At 45.5% G+C, this 22390-nt stretch overlaps 1 protein-coding gene across 2 annotated transcripts in view; it reads left to right on the forward strand.

The window, feature by feature from the left end:
- LOC138580097 (transient receptor potential cation channel subfamily V member 5-like) overlaps positions 1-22390 on the forward strand; it is a 388386-nt gene that overhangs the window by 242827 nt on the left and 123169 nt on the right. For both annotated transcript variants that reach the window (XM_069650376.1, XM_069650377.1), the window contains exon 11: positions 15203-15368. In XM_069650376.1, coding sequence (XP_069506477.1) covers positions 15203-15368 — 166 coding nt within the window. The remainder of the gene's footprint in view (positions 1-15202; positions 15369-22390) is intronic.

A 22390-nucleotide genomic window follows, 5' to 3' on the forward strand; every position in this document is an offset into this window, starting at 1 on the left:
GTGTCATCTGCATAACACTGAAAGTTAGAGGAGAAAGTAAAGATCAGGTGGGACAAAGGGGCCAGGTAGACATTGAGGAGCCAGGATGAGGTTAGAGCTGTGGGGAGCACCTCATGTGGAAAAGGAGGTGGTGGAGAGAAAGGACCCCAGTTGGACCTGTGAAGGTCGGTTCAAGGAGGAAGGAGGTCAACTAATCCAGGGCCTGACCCATGATGCCCAGTTTCTTAGAGTCAATTGATCAGGATGACATGATTGACTGTGTCAAAGGCAGAGGAAAGATCAAGGAGGATGAGGAGAGAAGGACAAAAGGAAGGTGGAGTTGATATTAGTGAGCAGATCTTCACAGGTGTTCAGGAGAGCAGTTTCCATGCTGCTGGCAGCTCTAAAGCCAGACAGATGGTCATTGAGACAGCCAGCAGATTCAGTGTGGAGAGTAAGCTGGGAGAGGACCATCTTTTCCAGGAGTTTGCCCAAGAAAGGAGCGATAGTTGGACATACAGGTATGGTTGACAGAAGTCTTTTGAGGAGGGGGTGCACAAGGGAGTGCTTGAGGAGCGAGAAGAAAGATCCAGTGTCAAAAGTGAGATTGCAGAAATTGGCCAAGACTGGAGCCAGGGTGTGAATGTGGTCCTTGGTGGTTCTGGAGGAGCAGGGAAGCACCTGCTTGGATGATACTTTCAAAGATCAGACTTGTCTAGAAAGATCATAAGGTGTTGTTGGAGAAAAGGGAGTAGAAGTGGGAGAGGCGACCAGAGGGAGCCAAGAGAGGTAGAGGGAAAGGAAGAGATTTAATGGTGAAGTGAGAAGCCAGAGCAGTACAGTGGGCCTGGGAGGGAACCAGAGAGGTGGAGACTACAGCAGGATTGGTCAGCTCATTGCAGATTTTAAAGACTGCTTATGCATTTGAAGGAAGCAAAGATGCATTCAACATCATGAGATCAAGTAGTATTATAGTAAACGTAAAGGAGGCATGGTATCACAAGTAGACATAGCCACAGATGCAATAGAGGGGTCTTAGGCTCTGTGGGTACGTTTCTGAACTTTTAGGGTTCCCCAACCTGTTTCAATTGAGTCACATCCCACTCTGACACCATATGTAAGGGAGGCATGGAATGACAAATAGACACAGACACAAGATTGGCAAGTTCACTAACCTTTATTGCAACTTGAAAGGGGTGTTTGAAAAACTCCTAGCTTGCCCTATATCTAAAGATGGGTGTACTCCCAGCAATCAAAGTAAAAAAAAAACATAGTCCTAGTCTTTTCACAGTCATAACCAAATGGCCTATAATTAAAAAAAACAATTGCCTGCCCTTACTCTACTTTAATAAATATGTATAGGGAAATATTTAGATGTAAAGCAAAAAACAGTGTTCATAATAATATGTCAAGGTAACTGTGAAAAACTCCCTTCCCCATATTTTAGCACAGGATAAGATGGCACACTTCAGTCATAGAACACACTTTGGCTTTAGACACGAGGATGCATCTCAGCACGCGGACCAGGGCCTTCCATGAAAAAAAGTCTCTTGGTAGCACAAAGTCTTTTGTTCGCACAAAGTATCTTATTCACAGGATGCCTTGGTTTCATTCACCAAAACAAAAGTTCCTTTCCTCCAGGATTCATAGTTCCCAAACCTCAGGCTTTATAGTTCACATAGGTCTCCCTCTGTCGGGCTCAGACCTTCCAAATCATTTCAACGCTGCCCAATATCACCGGCAGGCGGAGGCCGGCTCACCCCATCCGGGGAAGGCCCTCACATAAGGCCCTGTTGTGCGCCCACCTTCTGCCATTCATCCCCCACTACAGAGAGGGCAGGAGCCCCCTCCTCCTTCAACCGAGCTGTGGGAGCAGCTGTGTCCCGCGCTGGGCACACACTAGGAGTCTTCTTCATTTACTACTCAACTTTGACATGGTGAGACTCTTACACGCCACACCACGCCACACCACTATATACGCTGCTGTACCACCATACCTTGCACAAACCCTGTTATGAGACTTTTTTTCTCCATATTGCTAGGCTCGTCTGTTAATAGAACACTTCTACAATATAACTCGCCATTGTAACTTTCCTGCCTGTACTTGTGTCCTCTGTGGATTGCCTGTGTTTACATGCCTGCTCACTCCATTGGAAATCCACTAGCATTAGCCCACCTATGTCAGCTTAAGTAGATACCCCCTAGATATATCCGTGAAAAACTGAGCTGCTTAGCACAGACCACTAGACCAACCCATTTGGTGTGGCACCTAACCATCGCTCACCAGACAAAATTGCATTCTTAGTGCCTTTTGTAAAAATTGCATTTGATGGTTGCTTAGGGGTATCCTACTCAATGCTGTATCCAACGCACTCTTAGTTGCTCATGCATAGCATCCCATAGAGTATAATCCTGCATACTATCAGCCCATAGCCCCTTGTTGCCTATTGCTAGCTACTATGTGCCAATTCCCAAATAGCCCACTACTAGACTTGTGCGCCCTCCTGTTGCCTATTGGTTGCTCTTATGTGCTGTCTATGATCAGCCTCAACAAGACACAGGTGGCCTCTCTACTGTGCCTTATCACACATACTACTACACTAATCATGTCACCCTCTAAATACGCACCTTGCCTAGCTGTGGACAGAAAAAACAGACTTTGAGCTAGATTACCCCATCTCTATGAGCCTATATGTCATAGCAACAAGGACTCTAACCCTCAATACAAACCTACCTCACGGTACCCTAAGCCTTGCCCCAACCTAACTATACCTTGTAACAATACTATTCATTCCTATAAAAATTCAAAACACACCTAACGTCACCATACTATCTGGTGCCCTGATCGATTGCCAGGTCCTTAGTGGCCCACGCCACTGAAATAGCTGACACCCTTACCTCCGACAACCTTGACCTCCTAGTAGTCACCGAAACATGGTTGCACGAAGTAGCAGGCCCAGCACTCTCTCTAGATATCCCTGAAAATTATCAGTTAATCAGAATGGACAGACCTAACAGCAAAGGAAGTGGTCTAGCCATCATAGCAAAAATCAACCTTGCTCTAAGATTAATAACCCAACCTCCACTCAAATAATGGGAACTGCTCATAGCCAAATTGCCTATCTCCAACTGACATACCTTAACTATTTACCTAATATATAGACCTCCTGGCCCCATTGGGACATTCGAGGAAGATCTATCCAGCCTCATAGCCAACAACATAAAAGATTCCTCACAAATCCCTTACTAGACGACCTGAATTTAGGATTTAATCACCCTGACGACAAACCAGCACAATCCATACCACGATGCTAGCTGAACATGGCCTAAACCAAAAAGTGATCACCCCAACTCACATCAAAGGAAGGACCTTGGACTGGATTGCTACCTTGAACTGTGATACCACTATTACCAAAATCACCCCTCAACACTGGACAGACCACTACCTCATTGACTTTACACTAACTCTTAATAAACAACCAAAGAGTAAATTATGGCACCACTCCTACCCACCAGAGCCAAAAAAAAATAAACTCCAGATAAACTTCTGCCGCTACTATTGCCCACCATCAATGCACTCCCCAATCATTTGCATCCTGAGATCCTGGTAGAAAGCTACAACAATGCCATGAAAAAAGCACTGGATACTATTGCTCCTCTAAAACTTCAAAAAAGTAAACAACAAGCACACCTAAATGCTTGCTTCTCCCCTCACCTAAAAGAATTAAGAATGCAAAAAAGGAAACTAGAATCTAAAGGGTGTCATACCCCATCTGAAGAAAATAAACTGAAACTCAGATTCTTTGGCAACAACTATAAAAAAAAAGAAATCTTACTAAAAAACAAAATCTCTTAAATGAAAGATTTTGCAATGCAAGCTCCAACACCAGGGAATTATTCGCTATCCTAAGGGAGCTAGAATCCCCCGTACCTCCACCTGACAATATTGCCAAAGACAAACAATGGTGCACTACCATACAAGACGATCTAACAAACAAAATTAAAACACTCCAAACCAAAATCTCCCTAAAAAAAACACACTCTGACTTCCAATGACACACCACCTACCACCAGCCCTACTATTACCAATCTACCAGGCCCTGACCCATTCAAATTTGCCAAAATGTCCATTCCAGAAACTGAGAGGATCATCGCATCGGTCAAACCGTCCAACTGCAAGGGTGACAGCTGTCCAGCACAGCTAATTAAGGTTGCTGCTAGGGACTTAGCCTCCTTCATAACCAAACTAATCAATGCATCCTTCTCCTCTAATACTATCCCAATTAACCTAAAAGAGTCTTGGGTCCTACATCTGCTCAAGAAGCAAATGCTGGACCCCGCTATTCCCACTAACTACAGGTATATCACCATGGTACCATTCCTTCTCAAAATAATAGACTGAGTAGCATACCTACAAATCCAGCACTATCTTGACACCAACCAACTCCTAGACACCCACCAATCATCTTTCAGACCACAGCATGGCACAGAGACAGCCTTAATTGATCTCAAAGTACAGATTGACGAACTCAATGAAAGAGGAAACACCGCCATGCTACTCCTCCTTGATCTGTTGGCGGCCTTTGAACTGGTGGTTCACACAGTCCTGTGCGAACACCTGGCATTGGCTGCCCACTTTTCAAACGAGGCCACAGCATGGATCCAATCATTCTTGGACAACCGCACAATAAGAGTCTTCTTCACAATGGCATCAGCAGACCCTATCAAAATAGCTTGCGGTGCACCCCAAGGTTCTTGCGTATCGCCAACCCTGTACAACATCTTTACCAAGCCCCTATTGACAAATTGGACAGACTGGGTGCCACCTATACCAACTCAAAGATGACACTCAGATCCTCATTCCCCTTTCTGGCAATTTCGACTCTGTTACGGCCTTGGTAAACAAAATATATCTCATCATTCAGGCATGGATGGCCATGCATGGCCTATGCCTGAATGAGGATAAAACTGAAATTCTGCTGCTTGGCTCCACTACCAAGCTAAGAAAACTCAGCCCCAACTACTCGGCATTCAATATTGATAGCAACGTCATCAAAGTTGCCAAAGCAGTGAAAACACCAGGCTTTCACCTTGACTCGGCCCGAACACTAAAGAAACAAGTGAACTCCCTAGCATCCTCTACGGCTTATACGTGCAAACTTATCAGGGCAAGTAGAGCTTTTCTCACCCAAGCCAGCTGCATCATCATTGCTGATGCCCTAATACTCTCCAAACTTAACTATTGCAATGCTCTGTATTTGGGAGCCAACAAATACATCATTGACAAAATTCAAATATTGCAAAACAATGTCCTTGGAACAGCCCTTAACTTACCCTCTAAAGAACACATCTCTAAGAAAAGAAGAGAACACAAATGGCTCAAAATCTGTGACAGAATCTCACTAAAGACAGCATCACTCACCTTTTAAATGTCTTAAAAATGCTGCCCCCCTATCTGGCAGCAAGAATAATGACAAAAACATTGACTCGCCCCACCAGAACTGCCAATTCCTACTTGCTACAGGTACCAAAATTTAGACTAAAAAAAACAGGTGACAGCAGATTCCCAGTTAAGGCAGCCCAATAGTGGAATGCTCTCCCACTTGATGTCAGAACAGACCAATCTTACTACAGCTTTTGAAGGAATATCCACACTTGGCTACAATCCAACGACCCCCAAGATTAACCTTTGAATTAATCAACACCTATCAATCGGATTGTATAGATGTATATTCCTAACTGTTCTCATTGCTATATATATGCCTTTTTTTTAACTGATCAATATCAATGTAATGCATCACATGTATATCTTGCCTTGCAACTAAGTTTTTAAGTAATCATGTTTTCCTGCTCTCTGTAGCGCCCAGTTACCTTTGGGTTTGGCACGTCATACAAATTCAATAAACAAATAAACAAACAAACAATTACTCACAGTTCGCTACAGGTCTCCCTCAGTTATGCTCGGACCCTCCATATCACAATTACTGACAGTTTGCTTTTCTCATTTAAGACTTTCAAATGTGCAAGGGGTTTTATGAATACCTCAGCATGACCACTTCGATTATAGTTCACTTTTCATATTTATTTTCCCACTGATATCAGATACATTTGTCATTCATGGGTTTCTCTGCTTTTCACTTTGCTGCTTGCACCACTTTGCACATTTAAACAGAGACCTTCAATAGGGCACTTTCGCTATGCCGGACCACTCTGTTATCTCTCCTTGTTTCACTTGTTCGATTCACAATTACGCAATACTTTGGCGGCTTAATCACATTTTACATTCACTCGCATCTTTGCAGTATATGTGTAACCTTCATTCTCCTGATACACTATTGCTGCGTGTACATTTTATCTTCAACACAGAGCGGCCTGTCATGGCTTTCTTTAAATCACCAGCTGTGCTGGTTTCTGTGCTTGCGTCTTTGATATAAGAGCCAAAATTAATACCGCAGCTGCTGCTTCACCTCCCCAACTCATTCGCTCACCCGGGAGGGCCGCTGCTATCTTTTGCACACAATGCTGGATTCATGGTTCTCTTTCATCAGGGTCACTTGTGCAGCCTTCAAGATTCTTTGGAGGTAACGATCGTTTGCCATGACGCCCAAGGTCTCTCCACTCCTTGATTCTGCTTCTTGGCATAGCGTCCTGCTCCACGTGCTTTGCTGCTGCCCCAGAAGAACTGCTCCTTCTCATGCTTTGCCTTGCTCAGTGTGTCGCAGTGCTCCACCTTTTATACGTGTGGGGAAAGTCAATGGGTATCAGGTTATGAAATTGATGTCAATTGACTGACACTGCCTGACTGGACTAACAAAACATGTCTGGTGTAATGTTTGAGTCTTAGTCTTTCTTCACTCAGACCTCCTCTTCCTCGGCTCAGTGTTTGTGCTGGTAAAGGGGGAGTTGGAAAATCAGAACATCCTAAACATCCTAAAAAATAGGGTAGGGTAAAGGTGTTGAAAAGAGAGGGATACCGTGTCTCACCATTGGGTATCCCACCCCCACTCAAAGAGGACCCCTCACCCTGGTGATCCCCCCACACTGGTCCACCCCCAGGGTTTGGATCCAAAGGCGATGGTCGTTCCCTGGCCACCTGAGCAAGAGATCCCCGGGGACTAGACGATGAGCCACCCAAAGGTGTGAAGGGTATTGTCTTTGGCTTAGAAAGTGCACAAATGTTCAAGCTCAACAAAAGGTAGAAACCCACAAATATTCCAAATGGCTATTATTGCCATGATGCCTACCCCCAGGCATCCGGACCAAGCCCATCAGCCCCGGGAGCAGGCATCTAGACATTTAGTAAAACCTCAGCAGCCCCGCCTAGGGGCTATCTGGGTTCAGTCCTGGCGCCTAAGGTGCCAGGCTCATAGTCATTACTTACCTCAGGCAGACCATGCTGCAAATGACTCCAATCCAACATGAAGCCTGAAAGGGACTATTTTTCTACAGGGACTATTTTTTACTCGGGTGTGGTTCTAGGGACATTTTACCTGGGACTACTTTTGAGGCTATTTAAAACACGCCCGACCAGCAACACACGCTTCGCGTTATTCTGCATCCAGCAGCGTAACACTCACCGTGCCTGCAGCCTGCATCCAGTCTTCTGCCACGCCCGCCTCGAATCCGGAGCTCCTAAAACAAAGAGGAAAGAAAGGGACAAGGTTAGAAAACAAACTTATTTCTATTCCACACCTGATTCTGGATCCATCTTGTCTCCGGACCTGTAAAGGACATCATTTATGCACGCGTCGCACCTCCAGCTGCAGCGCCGCGCCATACTCACCAGTCTTCACAGCATCCTTCGGGTCGGCGCTGCCTCCATCATTTCTTTGCCGAACTTCGGCACCTAGAAGACAAAAGAAAACCATAAGGTGAGCCGAGGGAACCAACAAATATAATTCTTACCACCAAAGACTTACCTGATTTACCACCGGAGGCATCCTTTTGTGACTCTCCATATTTTCACGTGCCGCATCTGTAAAGAGAGACAAAACAACACGTTTTCCCCGTGCAACATTTACCGTACAGCGCCGGGTAATACAGACTCTTACCTGAGCGCCCCCAGCTGCCACAGGAGAATCTTTTCACGAGCCAGCTGCAAGACAAGAAAGGAAGGGGGGAACAAGAGTGAACATCGGACATATTGAACTCTATGAACTTAATACTTACTGGTCCTCACCAGGAACCTCAGAGTCAATACTCTCCGGAACTCTCCCGAGCCTTCAAACCAGTGAAGTAACTGGAATCGACGCGCCCCTGCAAATCCACGCAGGATGGAGAGCTCATCTTTCAAGAATATAAGGTGAGATTGCTGTGAGGGCATTTCGGAGGTGATTAGTTGGGGAGGATTGTGGGGGTGCCATCACTTGAATCCACAAGTGGCTAAATCCATCTCTCCACTTGCAGGAGAATATTTCTATCGGTTAAGCAGACAAGATTAGGAGGGCAGATCCAGTCAGTCATCGCTGCACTACGCATCACGTGGGTGGAGACCGCAGCTGTCTGGGTCCGACCGACGCCCCTGTGGGAGCCAGGTGAGCGTAACAATTATTCAAAGTTCCAGGGGGAATGGCTTCCTTCCCCAGGATTCTCTCCACCAAAACAAAGTTCAAAGAACAACCAAGTTCTTTGTAGTTCAAGAGGATAACTCTATCCTCCTGTGTTGCATTTCACTGCATTTCACTTGAGGGGGAAATGACTCCCTTCCCCAGCACTTTTCCCACATGCAATAAAATTAAAATCTAAAGGGTATGAGTCTTCCTTAAGAATCTCCTTCTAAGATAACACAACTTTGGTGCAGGACCCAGACTCGCAAAACACTTGGTATACTCCCCTGCCAGGTTCTTATTCAATTCCTTAAGGGTGCGAATCCCAGATCTGCTTTTCGCCTGGTATACTCTCCTGCCAGGACTTTATGTTGCAATCGCTCTTTCTCATTTAGTTTGTTTGTTTTATTCACTTTTTATGCACACCAGACCCAAGGGTAGCAGGGCGCAGTGGCAAGAAAATGCAAAACTTACAGGTTACATCATAGCATAACGTGCAGTAGAAAATACAATAAGGTCTCTGGAACACAAATAATTACAAAATATACAAAGTTCAAGTAAGGTCAATCAGAGTTGCAGATGTATAGAGTCAAGAATTAGTGCAAGTGATTCCAGTAGTATGTAGGTGACACGGGTCCACTGAGGTCAGTCGAGGTGAGGAGTTGAATGACATTTTTTCTGAAACAAAGGTAGGGCAAGTCCACTCTCAAGTCTTGTGGTAGTGAGTTCCAGGTTTTTGCAGCCTTTACCGGGAAGCTATTTCCTCCGATCGTAGTGAGTCTACAGTTCGGTATTGTCAAACAATTAGAATTGACAGCTATGGTCGGTCTGAGAGATGTTCTCCTGTGGAATTTGTCAATCAGGTATCTAGGGGCGGAGTTATTAAGGGCTTTGTGGGTCAGGGATAACATCTTGAGTTTTTTTTGTTCTCCTTGGTCAACCAATTGTGATGGCGTCTGGCGGAGGAGATATGGGATCTTTTGTTTATGCCTAGTGCTGCTCTCAGGGCATTATTTTGTAGTATTTGTAGTCTTCGAGTAATTTTTTTATTAGCTCTGGAATATAGAGCGTTGCAGTAATCCATTCTGGAGAGTATTAAGGCTCTAGCCAGGATTAAGCAGCTCTTATTGGAGAGGAATGGTTTACCGGCTCTTATCAGTTTGCACGTGTAAGCCGTAGAGGAGGCAAGGGATTTTAGCTGTTTATCAAGGGATAGGGTAGAATCAAGATAGAATCCCAGGGTTTTTACATCCTTGGACACTTGGATGATGTTCCCATCTATGTTGAATGAGGAGAATTCCTGGCCTAGTTTTTTGATATTGGCTTGGGTGCCCAGGATAATCAACTCTGTCTTATCATCGTTCAGACAGAGGCCATGAGTGGCCATCCATGCCTAGATGATAAGATATACCTTGTTCACCAATTCCGTGTCTATCGCATGATCCCCAGAAAGCGGGAGGAGGATCTGTGTATCATCTGCATAATTAGTTTAGTGTAGGTGATACCGAGATGGTCCAAATCATCAAACAAGGGCTTGGTGAAGATATTGTATAGAGTTGGGGAGACACCAGAGCCCTGGGGGACACCACATGAGATGGGGGTGGGATCTGGCGCTGCTGAGGGGGAGAAGACTCTCATCATTCTTTCACTCAGGAATGACTCGATCCATCTAATGGCTTCCGGGGAGAAATGGGCAGCAGAATCCAGGTGACTACAGAGGACTTTATGATCCACCAAATCAAAGCAGCTGAGAGGTCCAGGAGTAGCAAAAGTACTGTTCTCCCTTTGTCTCTCAGCTCGTCAATTTGGGATTTCAAGTCAATAAGGGCAGTTTCTGTTCCATGTAGGGGACGGAAGCCCGATTGTCTCTCTCCTAGGAGGTTGTGTAGTTCTAGATGCTTTTGAATTTGGTTGTATGCAGTTTTGTCCAGAATCTTGAGAAGAAACGGCACCGTAGTGATAGGACGGTAATTAGTGGGGATGAGGGAGTCTAATGTCTACTTTTTAAGGAGGGGGAGTACCCAGGACTGTTTAAGGTTAGCAGGGATGGTGCCTGAGGCAAAGGAGGTGTTAATCAATTTAGTGATAAAGGGAGATAATTATTTGGCAACGTCTTTTATTGTGCTGGGCAGATGTCACTTTTACAATTGGATGATTTAAGCGACAGGATAATTATTTCTACTTCCAAGGTAGTCATTTTGGAGAAGTGGAAGGTATTACTGTGCGCCAATAAATTATTGGTATGATGCATTTTAGGCGAATCCTGAATTTTAAGTACTTCTTTTTTTTGCTGGATTTTATTTTGGAGTGTGATAATTTTATTTGTTAGGGCTTGCTGGATATCTGTGCACCAAGATTTGTCCTTGGTACAGGCGTCCGGTGTGGCGATAGGAGACTCAAGTTCCTTTAGAATGGAAAAAAGCTCTTTCATACTGGAATTGGATTTGGCTATACAATCATCATACGAGTTACGTTTTGCCTGGCAAACTTCTTCTTTGTAAAGTGAGGAGAGAGAAGTTAATTTAGCTTTGTTATCGACTGAGGGGCAGAGCCTCCAGGTGGTTTCACTCTTTCTTTTCAGGATGCATAGGTCCCTTAGCTGTGGAGCAAACCATTTGTTTAGATGAGCTTTCGGTTTGCTTGATCTAAGTTTGAGAGGTGCCAGTTTATCTAGAGTAGAGAGCATGATATTATTAAATTCTTGCACTAGGGTGCTGGGGGTTAGATTTGCTGATAATGCGTTGAGGGTCGGTAATATAGCTGGGATCACTTTCTCTGCAGTAATACATTTTTTATTTCTGGTTAAGCAAGGTGGCGCTAGTGGAATGGCCGTGGGGTTAGGTCTGGAAGGAGTTAGGTTAAAGGACACCAAAGAATGGTCTGTCCAAGGTAAGGGCATTATGGACGAAATAGTGGCTGAACAGTTACAGTCAGCTATCCAATCTAACATTCTTCCCTTCAGGTGCGTAGGCTTGTCAACTCTTTGAGTTAGGCCTAGTGCGTGAATAGTATTGGCTACCACTGTAGCATTAGTATCCGTGGTGTCATGGAAACCTAAGTTAAAGTCCCCTAGGAGGATTAGTTGAGAACAACGTTTGAGGTTATTAGTGAGTAGGTTATGGAGATCTTCTTCAAAGGTGCCTAAGGGGCCTGGGGGTCCCGGGAGTCTATATAGAAGGTGAATGGTGAGTACTTGGTTATTATTTATCTGGAGTTTGGCAGATAGGGTCTCACAGGATTGAATCGATTGGGTGGGTACTAGTCTGAGTGAGCGGCTCATTTTAGAGGTTATGGCGATGCCGCCACCTCTTGCACCTTCTCGGTCGTGTCTGATTATCGTGTAGCTATCCGGGATGGCTAGCATGAGCGAAGGTCCTGCTGCATTGTGTAGCCAAGTCTCTGTGATTGCGAGAAAGTCGAGGTTGCCTTCTGAGATTAGGTCGGAAATGTCTAAGGCATGGCGACAAGCGATCTCACGTTAAGGAGTGCTCCAACGATAGTTGGGGTCTTAGTGACCTCTGTGGTTTGGGGGGATAGAGTAGTAGATATATTAGGTGTTTTAGGCTTGTTATTCTGAATTGGGCAAATATTGGAATTGGGTTGGAGAGGTAGCCTAGTATAACGAGGTTTACAGACCTGCTGGAAGTTGGTTTTGATGTTGGTAGTGGGAAGAGACTTGCAGAGAGGTTCATGCAGTTTAGTTAGTCTGGTGCGGAGTCTAAGGTTTCTGCTAAGTGTATCACATGGGAGTGATACAGAGGTGGCTGTCTCAGGGGACCCATGGCTGGGATGTAGTTATTGGCCAGGAGAGTTACAGTTCAGATGTATTACAGACGTCAAAGGAGCCAGGGTGTTAGGTAGGTTAGCATCTAGCATGATAAGTGAGTGTAGGATAGTCCTCAGTAGGACTGTGTTAATAGCTGGTAGATACATAGTTATATAAAGGAGGACTATCTAGAATACCACATTAGTAGTCGGTGGGAACTGTTGCCAACAAATACAAAGCACAGTAAATGCTAGAAATATCAGTATGTAGGAGCAATTTGGTATCAAGAGTCACCTAAATACTAAATCAATGTAATGTATGTAATCAATGACTCAATGGCAATGATTCAGCTATGCCGGCTAGGTAAGTACAGGAGCAAAAATGCAATCAATGTCTCAAAGGCAATGGTTCAGCTATGCCGACTAAGTACGTACAGGAGCAAAAATACAATCAATGAGTCAAAGGCAATGGTTCAGCTATGCCGACTAAGTAAGTACAGGAGCAAAAATGCAATCAATGTCTCAAAGGCAATGGTTCAGCTATGCCGACTAAGTACGTACAGGAGCAAAAATACAATCAATGAGTCAAAGGTAATGGTTCAGCTATGCCGACTAAGTAAGTACAGGAGCAAAAATACAATCAATGAGTCAAAGGCAATGGTTCAGCTAGGCCGACTCGATGAGTGCAGCAGGTTACAGGTAGGTGGATAAACATTGCAGCTGTGCGGGTGGTGAGCATATATGCGCAATACGGCATGCATATGAACAATTTAAAGAAAAAAGGCGGTGATTCAAACCAAAGTAATAATATGAGCGTAATGGCCACTTTGGAAATACGCTTCAGGGAGGAATGTTTTGTTGGCCGGTACAGGGGACAAGGACATCTGGCATGGAGACATCCCTCTTGCTGGGCTCAGTGGGATTAGGGCAACATAGGGTCTTATCAAGTTTGTAGTTATGCTATGGGAATAGTAGCTATGTTCAAATAATGCATTTGGGCTTAACAACAACAGTTCCGGATACAGTCAAACGCAGAAAGGATAAAGTGGTACAGCTCACGGATGTGGCTCTTAGGGGGGATTTGGCACCAAAATTGTGTGCAATGCGCCAGTGTCACACTAAGAAAGCAGTGTGGCGCGGATGTCCATGAGGCACAGGAGAAGAATGCAGACGCAAATTTGTGGTATACAGGGTCAAGTTAGGTTGCAGCAGATCAGGTAAGTTTGTGGGAGATACTGATAATTCAGGGCCTCTGTGCAGCTGTAGGGGTGTGAGCCCGGAGTGTTAACTTAAAGAACCGGGTGTTGGAGGTCCAGGGGGTCTGGCAGTCGGCAGTATCGGCAGAAAACAGGCTGAGAACAGGCACCAGCCTTGTTCCCGAGGGCCTTGGAAGGAGAGGGATCGGCTTCGCCTGCCGGCGCCCAATGGCAGGGTATGTAGTCACAGTGGCCAATGAGGCAAGGCCAAGACTACTGCTGTGTGCAAGAGGGCATGGGTCTTCCCCAAGTTACTTTATGGCAAAGTACTGTAAAAATCAAGATGACACTGATTCCAATGAGGATTACTCTCTTCCCCACACTTGGCAACCAATTCACTCTTTCAGGTTCTCAATGCCTCTGTTTTCATGTCCCCTTCTCCCTTCTGGGTTCATCGACAACATATGCATTCTCTCACTCCAATTGCACACATTTGGATACTTGCCTCAGTACTGGACTCAGGCATCCTTCCCCAGTCAGCAGCACAGAGTGTTCTCGCTCGTCGCATCGGAACAAAGCCCCTCTTGGCTTCCAGTTCCCACCCCAACATTCTTCTTCTTCTTCTTCTAATGGTTTCATGGGCAACTGGCACTGCTTTCCTATGCTGCCAGTTCAGAGCTCACCTCTGCACCTCTCTTCTCGCCGGTAGTGCTCTGCAGCCATGGTTCTCAGCGCTGTTGACTTCCTCATCTACCCCACCGACCAGCCTCCACTCGCCTGCCTTTGAGGTATTCTCCCAGGCTGGGACACTGTCTGCTCTGCACTGCAACCTATGCCGCCCATCTGTCTCCAATGCAACGCTTGGAAAAGGAAGGTCTCTCCATCTTTCAGTGGCAGCTGATTTAAACTCCCCCCTCCAGGCTGGAACGTGTTTTGGACCAATCACAGTCTTCACAACACTAGACTGTGCATTAAGTTTCACACACTTGCTCATTGCTGTCCTCTTCCTTGTCTTAGTACATGTTTCACAAGGAGTTAAATGTTCATACGTTCAGTCAGCAGCTTTTGCAGGATGTGGATGGGGGTGCTCACAATATGCCATTAAGGTATGGGGAATGAAGGGGGTATCCCTAAAAGGAAAGTGGGGATCATCTGGTGATTGTTGTGCATCCCTCTGAGGGTCACCTCCCTCAGGGCAACATTAAGAGGCACAAGTGTAGAAGGGCAGACAGCAACACAGTACTGGATATGCAAAGACAGCAATTAATATGCTAGCAATGTGTTATGTTGTAGATAGTCCCCCTGTGTCTTGTGAGGGTCCCATGGGTTAAAATCGTGGCAAAAATACTGTGGTTTTGCCACTGCAATCCATGTAAAGGATGCACGGGACATCCCCGCAACCCCTGCACCCATTATGCCATTTAAGGGGAGCAGGGGACACCCCCGCAACCCCTGCACCCATTATACCATTTAAGGGGAGCAGGGGACACCCCTGCAACCCCAGCTCCCCTTAAATGGTATAACGGGGTTCACCTTTACCGGGTCAAACCATGGCATTTTTGCTGGGATTTTTTGTATAGGCAACACTTTTGCTGAAATTGTATCACTGCATACCCTCGTAAGAAGCCTCAGCGATTAGGTCATTGTTCTTTGGCTCCACGGAGTGAAGTACAGCCTGATTCCTACACCTCAACACCTTTGTTTCTGCTTCCACAGAGTAGCGTATGGCTTGCTGGTCCTTGTCACCATGCTGATGCGCATCACCAGCACAGATGGTGAGGTGATCCCCATGTCCTCCGCCCTGGTCTTTGGATGGTGTTACATGATGTATTTTGCAAGAGGATTCCAGATGGTGGGACCATTTACTATCATGATACAGAAGGTGAAGTACCCAGTTTTACAAATGATGAATTCTAGATTGTGAAGTTGAATCCTCATGTGCATGTTTTGGAAGCACAGCTTAAAGGGAGATACCACAGGGAAGAAAGTCTAATTCTGTGTGTGTGTGACCGTATCTATCAAAGAAAAGTGGTTGGATAAATAATATACTTTGTTAATCCAAAAAACCCTCCTCATCTGCTAGTGTATAGTACAACTTTCATTTCATTTTACCAAGTGTTTTCACAACTAGTTTTGTCCATTTCAATTTGTTTAATATTCATATAAGACATATTTACAATTATATAGTTCAGATATCAATGCATATTTCTTAAATAATTATACATTTAAAACCTTACCTTAAAACCAAACTTAAGAGCATTGTGCTTTCTAAAGTGTCTTCGTGATAAGGTGCTTCTAATTCTCTTCACCTCTACTAGTGCAAATCTTGCATTTTCATCACAGATCTATTATATAAATCTGCTTAACATTTAAAATTGCCCGACATGTTTCATTCCACTATCTTTGAGTTTTGATATAGGGAACTTCTTCAGGGGCTTGATCTGCATCTAATAAGCTATGATATTTGAAAACCTTTTCTGGCCTCTATCCTTTATATTTCCACACCATTGAGGCTACATCTTTGTGCTACTGGGAGCTGCATATTCTTTTTCACTGTGCTGTTGCGCATTTGTACTATACCCGTATAGGATTCACCTACTACAATCTTTTGTATTGCTTTGTTTATTTCCATTGTAGGACTAAACCTGCCATTATTTACAACTAGAATTCTTTTTACATATTAGTAACATCTGCATTTCAGCATCTTCTTCAGCTACGTTGCTGTGCGTCTTTTCTGACTCTGGGTAAAACATATGGAAAAAATAATTGTGTGTTCAACATAGTTCCTTATACCTCTTATCTCGCTTAGCACGTTGTTTAGAAACTCTGTTCTCTTGATGATTGTGTCTAGTTGATCTTGGTATTGTCTTACCATTCTGCTTAATTATTCACTCTGTGTAAGGAATGAGATATAACTCATTTGAATATGCTGGAATATCATCATACAGCCTTCCATATTCAATTTGGGGCATTTTTCTTCTAGTTTGACTTACTCGTTAGTTTAGTGTAATATGTGTTGTCGGTCTGTCATTGCTAGGAGCGGGCTTTGTGTGATTCGAGTCTTCATATTCCGCTTTCTTGTCCGGGTTTCCTTCAAGTGTCTACCTGGGACAAAGTTCCATATTACTTTGATATTTTAAATAATGCGGACACAGGGCCTCATTACGACCCAGTCGTTGGACCATGGTGCTGATAGCACCATGGTCCATGCCGGTAACTTACCAACTCTGCCATGGTGGAATGGGGAATTACCACCCCATTCCGAGGTTGGCAGGGCGGTAATCACCCATGCCGCCATGGCCCTTCCCCATTCCCATTTTTGCCCCATAGGGCTCAATGGGACTGGGGAAGGCGCTAATTACGGCACCGTAAATTACGGTGCCGTAATTTACTCCTAGGTCCCTTTGCGGGTTGGTTTTTTAACGCCTGCTAAAAGCAGGCGTTAAAGTGCTACCCGCAAAGGGACCTCGTAATCAGGCGTTAAGGGTTTAACGGCGCCAACACCTTTTACGGCGCCGTTAACCCCTTAATGCCTGGGTTGTAATGAGGGCCACAGTCTCTGACAGTGACTATATTCATCACAAGTTCAGGTTCACCTACCTGATATTTCATGTAGTGGCTGTAAGGTACGTCCCGCGCATGTTCTGCGGCTTCTAGTTCTGTCAGGTTCCTGTTCCGAGAGCGTATTATTGCCCTACCTCGCTCTGTCACATGTCACATGTCCGGAGAGGGTTTACACTAGTTTGTTGGTACTCTAATGTGGACGCCATCTTGAAATTGTTTCTTCCTACCCTTACTGTATAGACGGGTTGCAGAGTCAAATGGTTGTAATATTGTTTCGTCGATATTATGCCACGTTTTCTGCCCATATTTTCTTCTTCTTATCTTTGAACTCTTTTATCATTCGATTAGTATCTTCAGGTATACTTAAAATGGTACTTATGCCATCATTGTATTCAGATGTGATAATTCTACCGGGGCTTGTTATTTTTTTCTACTAGCCCTCGGATTATATTGATATACTTAGAATGGTACTTCGTGGGGTCTGAATCTAACTTCTCATAACAGGTATGATCATAAATTGTCTTTTGCATTCTGTTATGTAGTTTTCTCTGTCTAGAATCACTATTTTGCCTCCTGTTTCTGCTCTTCATAGGATAATTTTCTCACTGTTGGCTAAATTAGTTATTTCTTGTCTTTCTTTTCTCAAGATATTTTGAAATTGAGACTTCTGCTTCTTTGGACAGGGGGTATTGCTTTACTCAGGGTTGCGCTGCTCCCAGCTTGAGTATTATTCTCACAGGGGTAACTCCCTGCAAGAGCCCTACATCGTGGGCATTGCTGGTCTACAGTCGTTCAGGGAACTGCTCTAGATCTGTGTCAGTGAATGTGGACGGGCAACAAGAGCCTTGAAAGAACATTTCACCCTACGATATTGTACCATGACTTCACATGGGATGCATAAAGGACAACACTATCTCATCAGCCTGGTCCTCAAACAACTCTGCATCTGTCACCTACTGGAGAAACACAGTGGGATCAATGCACAACACTGTGCGCCACTCACACCCATCTGAATTAGTTCTGATAATTATTCTGAGGACAGCACCAGACCCTGCAAATCCAATGAAAGTATTGTCTCTGCAACAAGCTCTGGGGTCACAACAGGCCTGAAAATGAAATTGGATGGTAGCCGCCAGCATGCTTTACCAATCTGGGGCACTGCGACAAGCAAAACCATGATCCCATACACAAACATATCAGGGTCAACTGGGATGCTACAAACCACCACCTCCACTCCTCTTGCATGTATTATCACCATTTCTCTCATTGCACACATCCCTGGAGTGGCACATACTATCCCCCTGTCTGTGAATGAGATGGTGAGGCTCAATTTGCTCAGGAGATCACACCCAAATAAATGTATGGGGGATGTTTCAGAATAGAGCAAGGGTCTCTGCACCACTTTTCCATCCTATTTTGATTGCTACCTCTTCAGGGTATGCAACCTTGGCGACAGCCCCAGAGAATCCCTGCATGTCAAGAGTTTCACCAGACAATAGAAAGGTTCCTTCACTGATGCATGATTTAGTGGCACCGGTGTCGACCATAAATATTAAGTGTTTGTTGCCTATCTCAGCGCCCAACAAGGATTCCTCATCAGGGTGGATTGTCAGGGACAGGTCTGGGCATGCAAGAGCTCTCTGTGGGATGTCCTACTCAGGGTAGGTGTTGGATCCTGGGAAGGTGAAAGGGGTTTCCTCGCATCATACTCACTCCACGGTATGGGGCCAATGTCCCATTTGTGGCAATGTTTTTTGGGGGCATGGGCCCTCCATATGATTGATGTTGTGAGGCTGTTTGCATTTGTGTGCTGGGCGGTACTGGCAACTGTGCTTGTGGGGGTTGTGGAGGTAGCTGTGTGTATGCCTGGTGTATTTCATTTGGGATGGGCGTGGCCACTGGGGGCGGGAATTGACCTAGTTGTGGTTGTTCCATGGGTCCTGCGGTGGGTGGATATATAGTGACCAGCCCCCATTCAGCTCCTACACTGGTTCGCGGAGTGGCCCCATTTCCCACACGCCCAACATTGTACTGGTCCGGGCCCTCCTCTTGCTTCCATTCCTCCGAACCCCCATCTACCTTCTCGAAACTCTCCTCTTCCCCACTGCTGACCTCCTTGATACCACTCAGGGTGCTGTTTCTGCAGCACTCCACCCCTCTGTACTTGTCCCCCTCATGGCCAAAATTCAGCTATCCTCACATCTGCCTGTGCTGCTGCCTGCTCTGCAGAATCTGTTTGTGGCAGTGCTCCTGCTGCCCCTTCTACTGCTATTTTGGACAACTTTTTGGTACCTGTTTCGCTTCCTCTGCCTGCAGCCTCTGTGCTGTTTCTTTTCCCCTCTCTTTAATTCTCTTGCAATGATGTATAATTATAGTTTGTATTTCGGCCCACCCTCTTGCTTCGATACCTACTATCTTTTCAAGTGCCTTCTGCACCTACTTGGGCAATCCCCTTTTGATAACTAAATAGAAAAGATGAACTGATCGTTCCCACTGATCCCTTGTCTCCGCTCACCACATCTCCTGCAATTTTCAAATATGCTCTGCGTGGTCTTCATCCTCCCCCATGGTATATTGTAAGATTGAGTGTAAATCGGGGTTGTCCGGGTACGTTCACTGCAAGGCATCCAATACCTGTGTTCGGATATTGTTAAAGATGTCCCCATTGTGTATGTCATCAACCAATTTAAATGTAACTCCTGTATATCTAGCCTTAACCCATTCGTCTGTGCCTGATCTCCCTCGATAGCTACAAGCAGGCTCTCCCACTGCTAACAGGATCCCTGCTGTGTGTTTCTCAAACATATATATCCATTTCCTTGCCCCTGAAGTAAGAGGTGGGAGTACCTTTAGTTAGTTATTCTTATGCACCTGGGCTCAGGGCACATACTGCGCCCTCACCGGGCCGTTGTGCGGCAACAGCAGCTGTTTGCCCACTCCTTGCCTTGCTTTCCATTTGTCCCTTTCCTTTTTCCAAGCCACTGCTACCCATTCAAAGCTGCTCCACACCTGTTCAGGCCTCAAACTCTCCACAGATGGAGTGGTCTCTGACACTTCCTCTTCGTCATCCAACTTGTCCAGGGTGTCCCATTCTCCATCTAACAGCTCCCCTCTTGCATCCCTATCTGAACTTACTGTCCCATATCCACACTTTCCACTCCCCGGTCTCGATGTGTACATCTTTTATGGTGGTGTTGTCCAGCCTAAATAAAATATCTTCAGCCCTCCATTCATCCATCCTGCTCCCTTGCTTGCTTCCCCTTTTCCTGAGAGCCCTTAACCTTGATAGCTCTGCTTGCGCACCTCTGGTGCATTCTATAAGTCCTTCTGGGGCTTATTATCCCATGGTGTGTTGTAGCAGGTGACGTGCCACTTGTGTGATATGGGGATAGTGCAGTGGCGGGGGTGGGTACATATGTTGAGTTTGTGTATCCCGTGGCCGGGCACATGGTGAGAAGGTAAATCCACACTCCAGCCGAGTGTAGTTCCGTTACCCCATGGGCCTGGGGATAGACTGTTCTTTAGGCGGGGCTCTCACAACTCTGGGGCTTGCACTCATCATTATCCTCTGTCCTCCACCATTTTCCACAGGTTTTTTTACCCTTATATTTGTCCACTAGGAATGTGGACATATGGTGCAATATCCCTTTTTTCTTTGTGCCTTGCTCTGGCCATGGGAGGGGGCATCCCTCCCTGTGTCTCCGCCAACCACTGTTTGTGGTATTTTTCAATTTTGTCCCAGCACAACTGCAAATCCCTATACATATATTCCAATGGAGACATTACCCCCATATCAAAGATCATTACATTCAATACCTTTTTTATGTTATGCATTTGTACACACTCTGTCGTAATGCCACTATCAGTCTTCTTTCCCCGCTCCCTAGTTGCCCCCGTTTCTGCACCAGCATATGCTCTCTCACTCAACACATTCCCCACTCGGGCTACTTTCACAGGCCATTCCCTGGTCGGCCTCTGCCGATTACATAAACAATATTCAATACACTAAAACAACAAACTAAAATAATAAGCTAAAACAACAACCACAACTTCATCTCATTCCCCCCCCCCACAAACTATATTGTGCACAGGAATCTGAGTTCTCTATTAATACAGAGCCCTTACTTGTATATCCTCTAGTCACATATCAGCAATATGACACCACCTTCTCTCCTGACTTGGAAAGGATCCCACACTTCTACTTCTCTCTTTGTACTCTTTTAACAAAATCCTTATGCAAAAATAAAACCCAAAACCCTAAAGAAACCCTTGCCACGTGGCTGTCGTGCACTTCTCTGCTAAATCGCACACCAAATTCATTAGTCGTCCCCACTCCCCCCTCCCTTGCACACTTAACCCACACTATTTCCCTGTTCATCCCCTCGTTGATGTCGCCCGCAAGAGGTGCACTTACATCTGCGTGTTCACCGGAGCTCCTTTGTCAGGTGGTCTCCAATAACGGCCGGCACATTCCTAGAAGCTGTGCCGGTACCAAAAAACAGACACAAAAACCGCTGCTGTACACCACTGCAGATTGCACACTTGGTACTGGCCACTGCAGGTGGGTGCGGCCCTTCCACAGATGCGGCCTGGAAACCTCTGTCTCGTGTGCAAAAATCTGGGGTCACATCAGGGTCACCAAAAATGTAGCGAAGCCCCTCGCACTCACACCAGAAAATATACAACCCACTTGGGAAAACAGCCCAATACACCTCTTGAAAGGAGACTTCTCATAAAAGTCAGGTATGCGATAACAAAGAACTCTGCTGCCACAGAGTGCCCTAATGACCAACATGGCCGGCAGTTTATAAGGGCAAAACGCGTCACATTGACCTGCATCACATAGGGTACAAATCTATGGAGATGGTTGGTGTGAGTCTATACATAGGGGGCCTGCTCCATATGGGATGCCAGGTCATTGGTCCCAGCTTTTCATGTCCATCTTCTTCACAACGCCATCAGGTGCTGGGCTCTATAATTGCCAATTAAGGATGGAGTTCACCGCCTGCCCTATCAGTGGCCTAATGTGCACCTGGTACCGTAGATAGAGGCTACATTCGAGGTCGTCTTATCTCAGCAAACCCTAGCTCGATACCTGATGCGTCGGTGGCATTCCAAGACTTCCCTCCCTTGCCATTACATTTCTTACTTTTCGTCCCTGGCACCTCACAGCACAAATCACAGGGGCCTTAGGCATTCTACTGCGATCTATATAACAAATGGTCAGGGTTCTTGGACTGGCTGAAGTTCTGGAATGTTAGGGTCATGGGACGGGGGCATCTGCGCAATATAACTTAGAATTTGGGTTGGGCTGGATCAGAGGCTCCTGCCCTGCTTTTC

The sequence above is a fragment of the Ambystoma mexicanum genome, chromosome 3p (genome assembly GCF_040938575.1).
Source record: "Ambystoma mexicanum isolate Mex_15411 chromosome 3p, UKY_AmexF1_1, whole genome shotgun sequence".
Classification (NCBI taxonomy): Eukaryota; Metazoa; Chordata; class Amphibia; order Caudata; family Ambystomatidae; genus Ambystoma; species Ambystoma mexicanum.